Consider the following 17,429-nt stretch of genomic DNA (forward strand, 5'->3'; position numbering starts at 1 on the left):
GACCATGACCTGAGCTGAAGGCGCTCAATCAAGCCACCCAGGCGCCCCCAAATATTTCTGTCTTTAGGTTCTTACTGTGATTTGCAATGCAAATGAATGTGCCCATTTGTAAATACCACAAAGGTATCAGTATGTAAATACTGATAAATAATAAAGTAAATACCAATACTGTATTTAAAATAGTCTACAAACAAAAAATAATTTTCAAAAAAACACAACTACATCAAGGGATAGGATTAGTTTCTTGCCAGGGTCTATCTAGTGGACTCCAGGGAACACAAACAGGGCCAGGGACTCACGTATTCTCTCGTTCAGCAAAGACCGTCGGATACCTCCTGTGCGTCAGAAATGTCCAGACATGCCAAGGGCAGGGAATAAAAAGAGGTCCTGGCCAAACACAAACACTGTCACAGAACAGAGAGAGAGACTGAAGTATCTAAGAAATTCCTTCTGACACTCTCCCCAACTAAAACACCAAAACAACCCGGAAGAAATATATTCAGCATATAAAAAGAGGTCTTATACCCCAACCTGTGGTCCAAGGGATGGTTAAGAATTATTCAAGATCACAAGCAACTTTGAACATTCATTTATTTATTCCACAAATACTAAGTGCCTACAGTGCACCAGGCACTATTCTAGGCACTAGGGATCTATCAGTAAACCAGTCATAAAAAGCCCAGGCCCTGGGGTGCTGGGGTGGCACAGTCGTTAAGCATCTGCCTTCGGCTCAGGGCGTGATCCCGGCGTTCTGGGATCAAGCCCCATATCAGGCTCCTCCGCTAGGAGCCTGCTTCTTCCTCTCCCATTCCCGCTGCTTGTGTTCCCTCTCTCACTGGTTGTCTCTGTCAAATAAATAAAAATAAAATCTTGCTAAAAAAAAAAAAAAGCCCAGGCCTTACAGAATTAACATTTTACTTGGGGGAGGTGGCGAGTGCCCAATAATGCTGCTCAGGGTAATTAAAATGTCATTATATTGATTTTTGCTTAGAACTCAATGTGACATCTACTTATCTACTCCCTGACAAGAAAAAATAAATATTGCTTAATAGACAGTGTGTTTTGCATAGAAATTCCAAGGGTCACGAGTGGATGGGCAGGGAACAGAAAATAAAAGAATAAAGGTTAAGTCAATGGCAAATGACCGATTTAGTGGTTTGGAGAACAAGAGTTTGTTTAGTTTTCTTTTCTAGCCTTTTAAGGTCCCTTAGGTAGAACGTGGAACAGGCAGAGGTGACTGACAGGCGTGACGAAAACCTGGACAGCCTTCACACGAAAACCACTGTCCTCGCTCAGCCTGAAGCATGTTAACAGAATGGCCTGAAAACACTGGCAGCAGGATGGGGTCTGCATTAGGAAGGAGGGTCAGTGCCGGCCTAGAGCCTTGAGGCTTTACAGCTCAGAGGTGAAGACGGCTCCACCCCTTAGTAGCTGTGTGACCCCGGACCAGTTAAGTGAGCCACTCTGGGACTCAGTTTTCCCCACTGTAAATTGGGAATGCCGACCCTTTAAAGGGTTAAAGAGATAATGTATAGTAAACATTTAGCTTTGCAACACAAACCAACAGTCAACAAATGGGAATAATGCATTTCTACTTCTGAGGGATCCCCAGGAGACCAGACTCCATCAGTCTCTTCCCTAGTCAGGAAGGTGAACCTTTTTTTCTTTGGCCTTCAGGCTCGTGAAGAACTCCGTGAATCACTTACAGACTCTGATGCAATCCGGGGCTGACTGGGATGAGGCATGGAACCAGACCACGGTCCTACACCTCCAGGCTGCTAAGGTGAGCTGCCCGTCAGCTGAAGCCCCAGCCCCTTTCAGGGACCCGTTTTGTTTCCCCAGCAGGCCACCTTGCTGTGAAAATCTGAGCTCTGCCATTATTCCCCAGCCCTGCTCAGTGGCTGCCCTCATTTCACTTCCAAGGCTTTCGTCCAGGGTATTTTAATTAAAGGACTTAACTCCAAAGCAATCTTGCTGACAGCTCTTAGGGAAAAATGTAATGAGGCAGTGTCATTGGATTTGCTTCAGGTTGTTCAAATATTTCCTCCCAGATAGAAAAGCAGGTCAAGTCTCCCCTTAGCCCCACAGGCAATCCTTAGATGTCTGATTCAATTTCTGCTATGTTTTGTGTTTGTGCATAATTCCCATTCAGTCAGCAAATATTTGAGCGCCCGCTCAACACCAGGTATTGGGCTGGGGGCTGGGGGCTCCGTGGTGCCCTTACACAGTGCAGTCAAGGCAGCACTGTTTCGGGGAAACTTAGGCTGCTACGGGATCCCAGAGAGGTGCGGCTCTACCCGGCGTGAGGATCAGAAATGCTTCCCAGAAGGAGCACAGGGGCCAAGACTTCAAGGATGAGCTGAAATTAGCCAGGCAAAGGGTACAAGCTGTGGTTTGGGAAACAAAGGTTTCCTGGCAAAGGCAACAGCAGCAGGTAGAAAAGAAGAGGCAAGAAAAGGCATACTGCTTGCAGAAATGCAAATTCTCCCAAGGAGGAGCTAAAGGAGGAAGACTGAACCCAGGACAGGAAGGCAGGTAGGGGAGGAGAAAAGACAGGCAAGGCCTGGGACCTAGTGCCTCACTGTGAGCTGTTTGGTTTTGTTCTCATTGCAATGGGAAGCCTTTGCAGACTTTGTACCATGGGAGAGAGGTGATCAGTTTCATCGTAGAAGAATCATGCAGGCTGCCTGGGGAGCAATGGACTGGAGTCAAGGCCGGTTAGGAGCAGGCAGCAGCAGTCTGGGCAAGGGCTGAGGGTGGTGCCAATCATGAACTTGGCAGAGGGCATGGAGAAAAGTGGGTGGCTGCAGACGTATGAAGGGGGTAGAAGATAGCTACAGGCTTCAGAGAGTAACGGGATGGGAAAGAGGTTGACTCCTGAGCTCTAGCTTAGGCAGCTGAGAATCTGGCCCTACTTACAGCTGGAAAACCAAGGTGAACCCTTCCATCCTCAGGCATCAGGCCCAGAAATTGGCAGGAAAGCCTGAGGAGTGCTCTGGGGCAGCCCTCACAGCGCAGGCTGGGCGTAAGCGCCACCTGGTGACCCGCCCCTTCTACCACATCAGCTGGTGCTGGTCTTAACGTGGCCACCGTCCACTGGGCAGAGTCCACGGCAGGAGCACTCCCCGCTGTGCTAAATGTCCTATCAACACAGAGGAGGGTGAGCCCAGGCTGTGTCCTCCCCAGACTACCACAAAAGGAGCCACAGCTGCCCATTATGCATCCATTTTCCAAACCTCATTTAATACATACCACCCTGAGGGTGAGAGTAGCATAATCTCCATTTTAAGGATGAGGAAACAGAACTCAAAGGAATTAAGTCCCAGAGATAGAAAATAGTTAAAATGCTCTGCTTTGCTTTCCTTTCCCTCACAGATGCAAGCTGTGTCCTCACAGAGCCACTGTGTGTGAGGGAGGGAGGTGATCCCCAAGTTCTAGGCGCACCAAGGGTGGGGAGCTCCACCAGCCTAGAGGAGAGCAAGTCCCTTCTCCTCCAGCCATTGTAAGCTGAAGAAGACTGGCTTCCTGGGGAGATGGTGCCCAAGCTGACTCTCCAGAGTCATAAGGGACAGGGAAATCTGCAATTTCTGAGCTTCGGGCTTTGGAAGAACCATCTACTCTATGGAAACCTTAAGCACCCACCAAGTCCCATCTAGAAACCATAAATATGCAGGTAGAGAGTGACAGCAACACAAGGGAAGCGGGGAACAGTGGCAGAGTGATGGCCTAAGTTCTCTTCCCAGCTCTGTGCATGACCTGCCTCTCTATGTGACCTTCAGTGTCCTTCCTTCTCTGGGCTGTAACTTCCTGCTCTATAAAACAAAGGGGCATGGAAAAGACTTTTAGGCTCTGATAGGCTCTGGTCCTATTATCTGAGACCCTGCTCAGGAGAGAGGTTCGTCTCTAGGACCATGGGAGCAAATGCTGTACTCATTCTAATCCAGCCTCAGTCTCTCATGGCTTTGACAACACAGGGGAATGGTGAAGAGTACAGATGCTTAACCAGGAGATGGACTATTTTGGTGTGGCTCTTGTTACTACCACTTACTAGCCATGTGACCTTGGCCAAGGAATTCAATCCCTCAATGCCTCAGTCTCCTCACCTACAAAATGGAGCAAATAATAGTACCTGCATTTTAATATTATTATGGAGATTAAATGAGTTCATACATGTAAAATTTAAAGATGCACCTAGCATGTAAACACTACGCATCCCACCCCCCACACCAAATTAGGCAGGAGGCAAGATTTAAAGCAGCACACACACTACGTAAGTAGAGTTCATTGTGTTCGGAGCATGGTGCCAAAGTTTGGCTCACCTTGTTACCGAAACAGAGGCCACAGGGGCCGGGGCCTTCAGGCAGCTCTTTCTCACTCCACTCCACAACCCATGGCCTTGAGAATTTAAGGATGTGGCCCTCAGATGAGAAAAGGGAAGCGGGGCCTGTCCAGTTTGAGCACCAAGGGCTGTGTGACTCAGCAGAGGCAGCAGGGCGCATCTGCTCCCCTTCTACACCCAAATGGTTCATGAAAGCCCAGTGTGGCTGTGAGCACACCAGGTCCAGCTGGCAGAGTGGTGTTGTCAACCCCCGTGTGAGGCCTCCGTGGGGAAGGCAGATCCTTTCCAACTGAGAAATCTGATGGGGTCACTGCCCTGTTGAAGACTTCCGTGGCTCTCTGACCCCCACAGAAGGAAATCCCAACTGATGTGATCTGATGTGGGTCTTGGGAGTGAACGGTCAAGAAAGAATTCCTGAGCCATTTTCGGTGCAAAAAAAAAGGTGGTTTTGTTAAAGCACAGGGACAGGACCAGTGGGCAGAAAAATCTGCCCTGGGATTGTGAAGAGTGATTGATTATATACATTTAAATTGCGAGGGGTACAGGCAAAAGAAGTTTCCAAAAGGATTTTCATACGTTAAAGAAGACTTACTGGATCCTGGGGGCCCAGCTATTGTCAAGCTTAGGTTGTTTTTTCCTCTAGCAAGGCATTAACATTAAGACAGTTGGGGAGTTCCTGGAGGAAGATCATATTCTGTCTCAAGTATTTGTCAATGAGCTGCGAGTTATAAGGAAGTTTCACTTCATCTACATTCTTGTGCCTTTGATCCCCACTTCACCAGCCATGTTGATCACAGCCCTTCACGGGCCTGGGTCCGCGGTGCCACCCCACCTAACTCGTGCAGTTCTGTCATCACTTCATTATGCCCCAGGGGTGCAGCGGCAGATTGCTTGCAGCCTCCTGCAAGTACAGCCCTGTGCACATGGCAATAACCCCTGCCTTGTCCCCCGAGGAAGCTTCTTTGAACCCTCAAGACAGTCTAAGCCTTGCTTCTTAAGGCATTACTGGAAGCTGTCCGGAAATCTGCATTTTCACAAGATGCTCAGCTGATCTGTATGCACATAAACATCGGAGAAGAGGTCTATAAGCTCTCCTTTCCTCCCTCCCCGCCACGGAATTCATACACCTAACCTGGGAACAGTGATGTGCATGTGTCTTGGGGAGAAGGGGAATCTTCAAAGTACTCAACAACCAGTAGGGGGGGCACAAGCCAATCAGAAAGGACTTCAGGCCTAAGGGAAGTAGGGGCCTGAAAGCCTCCTGCTGGGTCAGGCATTCATCCTTTATTTGTGGAGCTGTGGGGAGGAGGGAGTCCCAGGGAAAGATCCCAGCTGACGGAGGGGGCTCTCGCTGGGTTGAGGACAGTGGTCACTTACTAAGTGGTACCAAAACTTTTATAATTTTTTTAAGTAAGCTCTACGCTTGAAGTCACGACTTCGAGATCAAGCGTCATATGCTCCACTGACTGAGCCAACCAGGTGCCCAAAAGTTTTAACTAGTGACAAAGCCCGACTGTTGGATATGGGCTGAATAACAGCCCTGCTTACCCTTCCCTTGCAGAGTTTACTTTCTAGCTGGGATAAATTTTCTGTCCATCGCGTACCTCTACTTTCTCACCCAAGACACACAACACACAAGCACACATACACACACCACACTGCCTTGAACGTGGCAAACAAACCGCTGTTTTCCCAAGAAAAGGGGTGCTGTCCTCCACCGTCTCCAGGCCAGCCTCCAATACCCCTGTATTCTTTCTACTTTCAAACCTCCTTGAAATGTCCCCCAAACAGAATGAGGAAGCTGGGGGCCAACTCCCAGAGCCCACAAGCCCCCAACAGGAGCACGTGCGTGCACACACGCCGAGACCCGCCGTGAACCCAGAGCACAGGCGGCTGCTCGACGGCCCGCAGGGAAACACGGGGCCACGGCGAGCTTACTCCGGCAGCCTTGCCCGGCTTCCAGGATGACTTCTGGAGGCAGCAATCCGAAGCTAACGGATCTTCGTGTCTTTTAGGCGCACTGCTACTACATCAGTGTGAAGAGTTTTACAGAAGCTCTGGAGAAACTAGAAAACGAACCAGTGGTTCAGCAGGTGCTCAGACGCCTCTGTGACCTCTATGCTCTCCACGGCATCCTGACCAGCGCCGCTGACTTTCTCCACGATGGCTTCCTGTCTGGGGCCCAAGTAGATGCGGTGAGAACTGCCTACCTGGACCTGCTCCGCCTCATCCGGTGAGTGGCTGGCCCTCAAACCATGGTAACCGTCTGAGAAGAGCCCTAGACCCTCTGCTCACTTCCCACTCCCAGACCTGCAGCTCCCAAACCTGGCTAAACGGGGTCTGGCAAAAGCAGCAAACACCCTGGAGAGGGCGACACTGTAGCATGATTACATCAACATAAAGCATGATGGACTAATGAAAGAAAAAAAATGAAAAAACAATTAGAAATAAAAATGCTTAAGAACAAATGATCTCAGCCGAATACTCTTCAGCATTGTAAAAGAAACGGAATAGTATCTAACTGCAGCATCCGACTGTATTCATAATATGTACTAATAATATTAATGAGTCAATCTTTGCTAATATTTAAGGAGCACGTATATGTGCCAGGCATTATGCCAAAAGCTTTCACGTACATCATCTCATTTAATCCTTACAGCGTTTTGAAATGAATACTATTAATCTCCCCATTTTACTGGGGAAGAAATTCAGGCTGGGGGAAGTAAGTCACTTGCCCAAGGTCTCGCCATCAGCCGGAGGAGGAACTGGGTGCAACCTGGGGCCTGTCTGACCCCTGAGCATATGCTCTTAAACAGTACTAAAGTTAAGGTGGGCAGTTGTTCATTTCAAATATATCCTTGTCTTTGTTGAATGTGCTTAGGCAAACTCTTATTAAGTGGACTAAATTTATTTTAATCCGCCCTCAGCTTCAAGATGATTTTTTTTTAACCCGGTAATTCATACACGGATTCATAAAGCAATGATACAAATCGTTCTTAAATGCAACATAATGCGGTGCAGTTAAGGGTCGTGACACACATTTAATGTGATGCTTTCGTTCTGTTACATTATATATAATCCAAATGACCACTTTAAAAACATCGAGACCAAAGCCCCGACCTGAACAGGGCGCTGGAAGAAACGAGACAGGGTAGTCACCCCTGTCGGTAAGATAAAAATGGGGTACTTGAGAATGCAAACTCTTCTGAGAAAATAGGATGACTGTTTCATGACGTGTGTGCGCGCACACATACCTTTCCCCTAGAACCTCCAAGAGTTCACGTTATCTGTAAGACTAAGATAATAAAAAGGCAAAAGATTTGAAATTTAAAAAATAAGCTACTTGCGACAAAGTTTAAAAAAAAACTAGATCAAATTATTTTTATTTCTAACAACATGCAACATGTTACAAACCATTTATGACTCCATATAAGCACCTAACAGATACTCAATGGTCAGTAAACGTTCAATTAAATTATCAAAAACTGTCAAAAATACATTTTTTTTTTCAAAAATACATTTTATACAAGTATGCCCCAGGTATTAAACTTTCCCTAATATAGAGAATCCAGTGGTGGGAACCATTGATAGCAGAACTGAGTATTGCACAGTTCAAGCCCAAGTGTTTCTAATTCTGAAAAGCTTGGGGTTTGTTTTTGTTTTTGTTTTAAGATTTACTTATTCATTTGAGAGAGAGAGAGAGAGAGACCCTGAGTGGGGGGTTGGGACTGAGGGAGAAAGTAAGAGAGAGAATCTTCAAGCAGACTCCCGCTAAGCACGCAGCCCAATGCACAGGACTCTGAGATCATGACCTGAGCCAAAATCAAGAGTCAGGGACTTCACTGACTGAGCCACCCAGGCGCCCCTGAAATGCTCTGAATTTTAAAGCATATGAAGACAATAAGATTCTAGCCCTGATTGACAGAGATGATGAAACTACAAAAAATCACCCTAACACCTCATAGGCTGGACTTTTTTTTATCTGCAGCAGCATTTCTAAGTGCTTGCCTTGGCGCCAGGGACTTACAACTTAAGACCAAAAGCACTGACACTAATAGGCAACTTATGTATGCATCTAACCCACAAATTGATTTACTCAGGTTATGGTTCGTAAGTAAGCTTCCTATCACTGCAAGGGAGTTAGGTATGAAACAGACTCCATGCTTGTAACAGTTCTGTGTCACAATCCCCCCCTTGATTACTTAGTATCACCCTGTGATTTCTGAGATGACAAATGAAGGATGGCACACTATTCCATGTGACACTAAGAACCAGCTCTCTGTGTAATGGTAATTAACTGACCCCAAGCAGTTTATAGCTGTTTAAGGGGTTGTAAAATCTCAGGTGGGGGACATACAGGTGAAGACGGCAGACTAAACATATGCATTTACTTTTGTTCCCTCCTGAAACCCCATGAAAACACCAGAAAATGGGTTAAAATTTTTAAAAAGGTCTAAACCCACAAAAAGAAAAAGAACAGGGGAGGAAACATGAAAATAAGAAAGTAGATGGACAGTGACTTAGCGGATCTCAGAAAACTGGATCGTAAACCAGGAGTGGGATTATACCAAAGGACCCCAAGAACTAGCAGCACCGTATGCCTCTGGCAATAGGGGTGAAGGTAAGACCCACAGGATGGGCTGAAAGTCTGTTTCCAGAAGGAGCCGAACTCCCAGTTCCCCTCCTTCTCTGCAAGTAGTTTTGAGAGTCTCCTTGACTCCACCCTGGCAGAAGGGTACACAGACAGTCTGTGGGCCGGGGAACATCAGGCATAGTTGCGAATGAGGCTACCCTACAAAAACAGGGGCCTAAATAAATGTTTACAGGCTAAGTGCTAACCGAAGCCCCCTCCCCCAGCCCTCTTTTCCCTGGTTCCCAGAAAACTGGTAGCCAGGCTAGTATGCTACAGGAAGACAATAGCATGCTCCTTCTCTGGAGAATCTGACCAGCCCAAAGGAGAGAGAACTGAAGGTACTGACACCACGGTGTCCCCGATTCACTCCATAGTGAATTCCACGCATTGATAAGCACACCCAGACTTGTGATGAGCTAGCTAATGCCCCACTCTTAGCTACGATCGGAAACTCAGGATCCCCGTGCCCCACTCTTAGCTACAATCGGAGATTTGGGATCCCCAGACACCTGGGGGAAGCCCCTGACATAAACCAAAGACCCAAACAAGTAAGAATGAAACAAGTTGGAGGGCACAAGAGAATCTTCAGGGAGAAGGAATCTTTTTAGAAAGATCAGTAATATCCTCAAAGAGTTAAGAGGAGATATAGCAACCACAAAACAAGAATGTCATTTCTTTTTTTTTTAAGATTTTATTTACTTATTTGACAGAGAAAGAGACAGCCAGCGAGAGAGGGAACACAAGCAGGGGGAGTGGGAGAAGAAGCAGGCTCCCAGCAGAGCAGGGAGCCCAATGCGGGACTTGATCCCAGGACTCTGGGATCACGCCCTGAGCCAAAGGCAGATGCTTAACGACTGAGCCACCCACGAGCCCCAGAATGTCATTTCCTAAGAAGCAATAGTCAGAAGAAAAAAAAAAAAGAGCTCTATGAAACTAAAAAATGATAGTGGAAATGAAAAACTCAGTGGAAGGACTGGAAGAGAAAGTTACATAAATCTCACAGAGAAGAAGGTAAAAAGACAAAAAGATAAAAACAGGAGAAAAGATAAAAATAGTAAGAAGACTGATCCTAACTGTCCATCATCTGAAAAAGAGGTCTAGAAAGAGCAGACAGAGAAAAAAGAAGGGAACAAACTATTAATAAAATAATTCGAGAAAATACTCCTCAAATGAAGAGCACGAGTTTCAGACCGAAAGCCACAGAAGTTTACAGACTAGAGGAGACAAACACGGAAGAAGTAAGTCAAGCATACAGTGTGCAAAATGGTAAATACACGCTATGAAGAAAAGGAAAGCAGGGAAGGGGATGAGGAATGCTGGGGTTGCAACGCAGGGTTGGGGGGTCTGTAGTTTTATTTTTTAAAGATTTTACTTTTAAGTAAGTAATCTCTGCACCGAACGCGGGGCCCGAACTCACAACCCCAAGGTCAAGAGTTGCACCCTCCACTGACTAAGTCAGCCAGGTGCCCCAGGGACTGTAGTTTTAAATAAGTCAGAGAAGGCCTCCCAGGGAGGGTGATGTTTGAGGAAAGATCTCAAAGGGTGGGGACAGGAGAGGAGCCATGGCGTTGGCTGCGAAAGGAGCACCCCAGGCAGAGAAGTACAAACGTTGGAGGCCAGAGCATGCTTGGCACGTCCATCCAGAGAACACAGAAAAGAACAATGACTGAGGTGGGGAAGGAGAGCAGAGGTCAGAGAGTTAGGGGTGTACTGGGGCCAAGATGGAGGGGGGTGGAGATCATTGCAAAGACGTAAGACTTTGGCTTTTACTTCGTGTGAGAGAGGGAGGGTTTTCAGCATTTCAGTCATCAATGACTTTTCCTAAAGGATCACCCCAGCTGCCATATTAAGAACTGACTGGACAGGGGGATGAATACAAAGCAGGGAGCCCAGCTAGGAGGCTACCCCAATAATCCAAGCAAAAGACGATGTTGGGTGAGATGGGTGATAACACCGGAGGTAGTGGGAAGTGGTTGAAGTTTGGATATATTTTGAAGGTAGAACAGAATTTGCTGACCGATCAGACGTGGAGTGTAATCGACAGAGAGGAGCTCAGGTTTTTGCCCAGGACAGAGTTACTTACCATTTGCTATAAATGCACCAGGTTTGGGCAGGATGCATAGGAGAAGGTGCAGAAGGTCAGGAGTCTGGCTTTGAACATGGTAGCGTTGAAGAGCCTGTTAGAAATCAAGTAAGATGTCAATAAGCAGGTAAGTGAGACTGGAGAGATAAATTTGGAAGTCATTAGCATATGGCTGGTATTTAAAGCCATCAGAAGGATATCACATGGAGTGACTGTATAAAGAGTAGAGGCCCCAGTACTAGTCTTGGGACCCTCCAAAGAGGATGAGAGGAGGTGGCCTTGACAAGAGCTATTTCAGTGGAGTGGTGGAAGTGAAAACCTGAACAGGTCTAGTCTAGAACAGGTGGAGAAGAAAAAATAGCAAAGCATAAACAAGCACAACAGTTTTAGGAGTTTTATCATAAAGGGGAGCCAAGATCTGGAGTAGATGATGGAGAAGGAAACAGATTCAAAAGCTTGTCTTTAAGATGGGAGATAGGACGGCATATTTGTATATGAAAATGATCCAGTGGAGAAGGGGATTTTGACACTGTAGAGGAAAGGCAAGAGAATTTCTAGAATGTTGTTCTCTAGTAGGCAAGAGGGGAAGGCATCTAATGGTTGAGAAAGGACTGGCGTGAGCTGGGAGCCTGGACAGCGTACCTGTACTAAAGCACATATAAAAGCATGGGTGGGAACTTGTGGATGTGCTCTTACCACTTCTATTTTACCAGTGAAATGGGACAAAAAGTCATCTAAGTAAGAGGGATGGGGAGGTGGGTAGTGTGGATTTAAGGATCAGAGAGAAGGTGTGAAATAATCCTCTAAGAAAATGAGAGAGTCAAGGAATTAGAGCAATGTCATACGATCAGTAGGCAGCAGGAAGGGCCCACCTGAGCCTCTATCACACCAGTCAGTACTGGTTTCCCAGCACCTACAGCTGCAACGGTGGTGGCACAGAGTCGGTGGAAAACTGCTGAATGTGTTCTTGAGGGAGTGAATGTAACAGATGGTGGAATGTCAGCTGAATGAGGAAGGAAGGGAGGCCACCAGGAGGATGAGGGATATGAAGTAAGTGGTGGGGGCAGGTAGGGTCAAAGAAGTGTGAGCAGCCCTAAATGGAAATCCTCTCACAGTGATGATGAAGGGTCACCCAGAAAAGATTAAAACAGGTAGGTACAATATCCCAGTCAGCTCAACTGCTTCGTAAAAGGAGGGCTGGGAAGAGTATAAACAATCACAATGTTATGCTTTATAGCCTTTGCTAAAAAAAGGAAGAGAAGGATGTGAAATTTTTTTAAATTTCATTCAATACACTAAAATAAAACACATTTTGTTGCTTGAAAAAGAAAAAAAGGGGGGGCTATCGGAGTCGGAACTCTAGAGGGAGTAAGCTAAAAGGGCAGAAGCCAGTGAAAGGATCACGCCCCACATCACGGGGAAGGTGCAGATGTGGAAGACCAAGTCCTGGGGTGGGATCTTGGCGGAGAAGGACAGAGGGAGGCTGCAGAACACGGTCAGTGGAGAAGATCCCAGAACTGAGAAGCCGTGTTTTAGAGGAACACTCATGTGGGCAATGAAATCACTAAGGAAGATGACAGAAGAGTTGGAGAGAGAAACAGAGGACCAGGGGGTAGATCACTAATGGGAGAGACGTGATAGGGACACAGCTCAGCTGTGAGCAGGAGACATAAAGTCACAATCATATGCACACATACAGCCGTAACAATGTAAAGCACTGGATAGAAGCCTGACCAAAGTCAACTATACTGGGAGCAGGAAGGCCGAGAAGCAGCAGGGTGAGGGGGGCATGACATAGGGGTGAGGAGAGAGGACCAAAAACCTATCCTTATCTGTTTGTAATGAAGAGTTGACAGATATATCTAAAACAGAACAATCAAGAAGTAGCAATCCAAACAAGATAGAGACAGTCAAAAAATCTCAGCTACAAGGACTGAAACTGATTCCAGGGGTGGGGGGAGTAGAGGTGAGACAGGGAGGTGCTGATTTTAAACTGCAAGCCTTGAAGACTACTGGACTCTTTATACTTGTATAGAGAACAGATCAAAAATTAAAACTTTTAAAAAATTAAAGCTGAGTTATTCAAAAGGGAATAATGATGCAACCTCTAATTAGGTGTTGTTTTTCACCATCCCTGATTAATTGGATTCATAAGAGCAATCTAAAATACTCACAAACGCTTGTTTTCTCGCACAGGAAGGATGCCATCTTGTTAACTGATGCTTTTGACTTCACGGATCACTGTTTAAATTCAGCACTTGGCTGTTACGATGGAAATGTCTATGAACGCCTGTTCCACTGGGCCCAGAAGTCACCGACCAATACTCAGGTAGTTGAGTAGAACACATTATAAATTATGTAAGAGAGCAGAGAACAAGCAGTGAATACACCTCCATGTTTTCTCATTTTAATTGATTCCCATTAGGTTGGAAATTGCTTGGCATAGCATGTCTGTTGGAAATATTTTGAGAATACATAAAAGAAACCAGGAGTGGGGATGTGGCCTGGCAGGAACTCTGAGTCTGGACTTTAATCAGCAAAAGGCATTGCTCAGAATTCGGTAAAGGGAATCAGGAGGAAGGTCCATGCTCTAAATCATGGCTTGACACACCCAAGGGCATACACACATAGTGGCAAACTAGCTTTAAGAAACAAAAATAAGAAGATAAATCATTGCAGTGATTTAACCATCTTATTTTCAGTCTTTTAACTCTCAGTTTTGTGTTGATAAAAATGGGTATTCAGAGGGGATAGGAAGCTTGGGGTGGGGGATCGCTCTCAGATCTGTCTGCTGGAGATGCCTCCTTTCTCTGCAGTCTGAGGAACACAATCCCAGGAACAAAGAAGGTGGCTACAGGGCCATCGGCAGCCCAGTATAAATGACAATTACAAGGGTTATGGCAAAAAGATTCCCGGCTGTCCTAAGAGAGAATGCCAGAACTCTATGGCATTGACAGAAGAGGGGAGGACTTCTAAAATCCTAATGATCTAGGGCCAGCGTCCCAGACTCTCTGCTGTAAGCCTCACTGGGAAATGTTATGAATGTCAATGACTATGGTAACTGGAGTAAAGAAACAAACCCTATATTTAGAATTTGGTGACCAATATTTAATAGATTTGATACAGATGATCAAAACAAAAATAATCTATAGATATGCAACAGATTATTTTAAGCTCTGTAGTGCAAATATGTTACTCAGATAGTGAAGCTTACTTTTTTACCCCTTAGGTCAAATTTCAGAAAAGGTGTCTTAACACCTCATAAAATTGGCAACTCTCAGGCTTTCATTCACACTTAGCATGGTGTTAGACTTGCTCTTCACATTTTGCATCCTGTCATACCTCATAGCTTAATTTAACATGATTATCTAAAATTGTAACACAACTGGTCATCTCCAAGATGCTTGTCGGGTAGAAGGCCAATCCATTTTGGTCACTCCCTGTGTCTAGAGAGGCATCCTTTTAAGATGACAAGAAAGTATAAAGAACTTACCTAGAGAAAGTATGATACATTTACTGCTTAATACAGTTAAGCTACTTCTGGCGTGTTACTTTGTCTAATAATTAGATCTCCCTGCTTTCTACTGTTTAAATCCTGGCACAAAAATGACAGCAGTCTTCCTACTCCAGGTTAGCTCCTGTGGTCTAAGGATAAATATATGCCCTTTGATGCTCCGGCGAAAAACCGACCCTGCTCTAACACCTGCCAGCAAATGCTGACATATCTAGCTCAGACGTGCTTAACTAGCAATACAAGGAAACATGCCAGTTCTGATTCCTCATCTTCACTAAAGAACACAGGGAGTTTTCTTGTTTTTTGTTTTTTTGTTTTTTACTTTGTTTCTAATCTTTACTTGAAAAGCATTTAATCTGGATACTATACGAGGGCAGGCTTATGTAAATGAGGTGAGGGGCACGAAGGGTCCACAACATCAACAGACCTGGTAAAATGTTGGTGTACTTCATCCCATTTACTCTTCTATTTTTCCTTATCTCCTGCAACTTGACTGTGAACAAGGATGGAGTCTTCCTCTTCCTAACTCGAGGATGTGTCTCGGAGTAGCCACTTTGCATTTACGGAATAAATGACCACAGTTTTATGACCCATACAGTGAGAGGAACAACCCACTGCATACACAGTGCTGTGGGCTCTGACCACCTTGGCTTACGTCACCTTGCTAAACAGGGAACAGGTATAGCCACGTGGCTCTTCCACACACAGCAACTTGGGAATGTGAGATTATCAATGACCCTGGAAAAATGCTGCCAGTTAGTAAAAATGACAGCCAGTTGACTACTGAACATATCGCCACATAATCTTACATTACTGGCTCCTTGAGAGTATTCCAAAATAGCACTTTTAAGGCATGTATTTCTAATCTGCTATAGATAATTTTGAAGCTGCAGTAAGAGACATTTTCCCCCCTCATTTGCACTAGTAGAAAAAGGCACACTGCGGGTATTTCAAATAAATTAAATCAACAGCTACGTTAAGACGTGACTTGGAGACACAAAATTACAAATGGGAACATATTTCACTGACATTTTCTACCAAAAGAAAGGGGCTATGCTAGGTTAAATGTCTTGAATCATGAGACAGTCTCTCTTCTGTCTGGGGCAGGTAGAGTCTTGAGCTTTACCCCTAGACACGATGATGCGCTCTCTCATAGTTCACTCAAGCCGTGGTGTGCGTCTTGGCTTTTTTTCCTGAGCTGGATGCTATTTCAAGCCAGATTCTCCAAAGTGAATTGCAAAAAGTTGTTCCTGCTCCCCGCGTGAATTCATATTTAAGTGGTTCCCTATAGACGCAAGCAGTGCAGGAACCACTAGGGATAATTTCAAAACGAGAACCCTATTTCCCCCAGTTATTCGACTGTAAAAAATTGTCCAAGTAGTTGCTAGATGCATTAAACATACCTACTGATTCATTTGGTCAGTCATTCAATAAATATTTGTTGAGCAGATGCTATATGCCAGAAACTATTCTAGATACTAAGGCTACAGTGGAGAACAAAAGAGTCATAGACCCCATCTTCAATAAGGAGCCTAAAGTTTTAGCCTAGACAGGCAAAAAAGTAAATAAACGATATAAAAGATGAAGCTAGAGCTGTGAAGGAAAGAATCAAGACATACGGGACGCCTGGGTAGTTCAGTCGGTTGGGCGTCTGCCTTCGGCTCAGGTCACGATCCCGATCCTGGGATCGAGTCCAGCATCAGCCTCCTTGCTCAGCGGGGAGTCTGCTTCTCCACTGCCTGCCGCTCCCCCTGCGTGTGCTCTATCTTACTCTCTCTGACAAATGAACAAATAAAATCTTAAAAAAAATGGGGCGCCTGGGTGGCACAGCAGTTAAGCGTCTGCCTTCAGCTCAGGGCGTGATCCCAGCGTTCTGGGATCGAGTCCCACATCAGGCTCCTCCGTTATGAGCCTGCTTCTTCCTCTCCCACTCCCCCTGCTTGTGTTCCCTCTCTCACTGGCTGTCTCTATCCTGTCGAATAAATAAATAAAATCTTTAAAAAAAAAAAAAAAGAATCAAGACATAACATTAATGAACAATGGGGAATAACCTATCTGACATAGAATCTTCATTAGTTTACTCCACCTTCTGGTTGCTTGCTTTGTGGTTAATGTTCAGTTTCAAAGAACCTCAAAAAGTCAAGCATTTTATTTGTATTAAATTCTAAAAGCAAATGATAAGCTGTTTCTTAATTGGCCACCTGCATCCACAATTTAAAATCTGCATGAGAAAAGGAAGGATGCCCTTTGGAAAAAATGTTTCTCCATATGTTCACACAAAATGGATTTAAAAAATAATTTTTAAAATTAAGAATCTTATGTAATGTTACTTTTTTGAAACTAAAAACTTAATTTGAAAGTAAAAGCCATTAATCCTGGCAGAAATATTGTCTTAACAATGCACTTTTTTCTACAAATAGGGGAACCCTGCCTACGAGAAATACTTAAGACCACTATTACAAAGTCAGAGATCCAAGCTGTGAAGTAATCAACAGCATTCAAGAGGCACCACCATGTGATAATGGTACTATGGCATATACAGCATTAAATTTTAAAGTATGCTTCATATACACTTTATATATTTCAAAGTGTGTGTGTGTATATATATATATGTGTGTGTGTAGGTCATGATCCTGGGGTCCTGGGATCCAGCCCCGCCTCAGGCTCCCTGCTCAGCAGGGAGTCTGCTTCTCCCTCTCCCTCTGCCCCCCCCCACTCATGCTGTGTCTCTCTCTCTAATGAATAAATAAAATCTTTAAAAAAACAATAAAGTAAGCTCTATCCCCAACGTGGGGCTCGAACTCACGATCCCAAGAGCAAAAGTTACATACTCTTCCGACTCAGCCAGCCAGGCACCCTC

General features: G+C 45.2%; 1 protein-coding gene across 1 annotated transcript in view; it reads left to right on the forward strand.

Moving 5' to 3' along the window:
* The window catches only part of ACOX2 (acyl-CoA oxidase 2), a 28,359-nt gene extending 11,213 nt beyond the window's left edge, over window positions 1–17,146 (forward strand). Inside the window, exons 11-14 of the mRNA XM_008703163.2 lie at window positions 1,678–1,783; window positions 6,355–6,572; window positions 13,252–13,384; window positions 16,990–17,146. Of these exons, the coding sequence (XP_008701385.2) occupies window positions 1,678–1,783; window positions 6,355–6,572; window positions 13,252–13,384; window positions 16,990–17,052 (520 nt within the window). The 3' untranslated portion in view covers window positions 17,053–17,146. The remainder of the gene's footprint in view (window positions 1–1,677; window positions 1,784–6,354; window positions 6,573–13,251; window positions 13,385–16,989) is intronic.
* Window positions 17,147–17,429: the final 283 nt, after the last annotated feature.

This window comes from Ursus maritimus, unplaced genomic scaffold, assembly GCF_017311325.1.
Source record: "Ursus maritimus isolate PB19 unplaced genomic scaffold, ASM1731132v1 scaffold_14, whole genome shotgun sequence".
NCBI classification, from domain to species: Eukaryota; Metazoa; Chordata; class Mammalia; order Carnivora; family Ursidae; genus Ursus; species Ursus maritimus.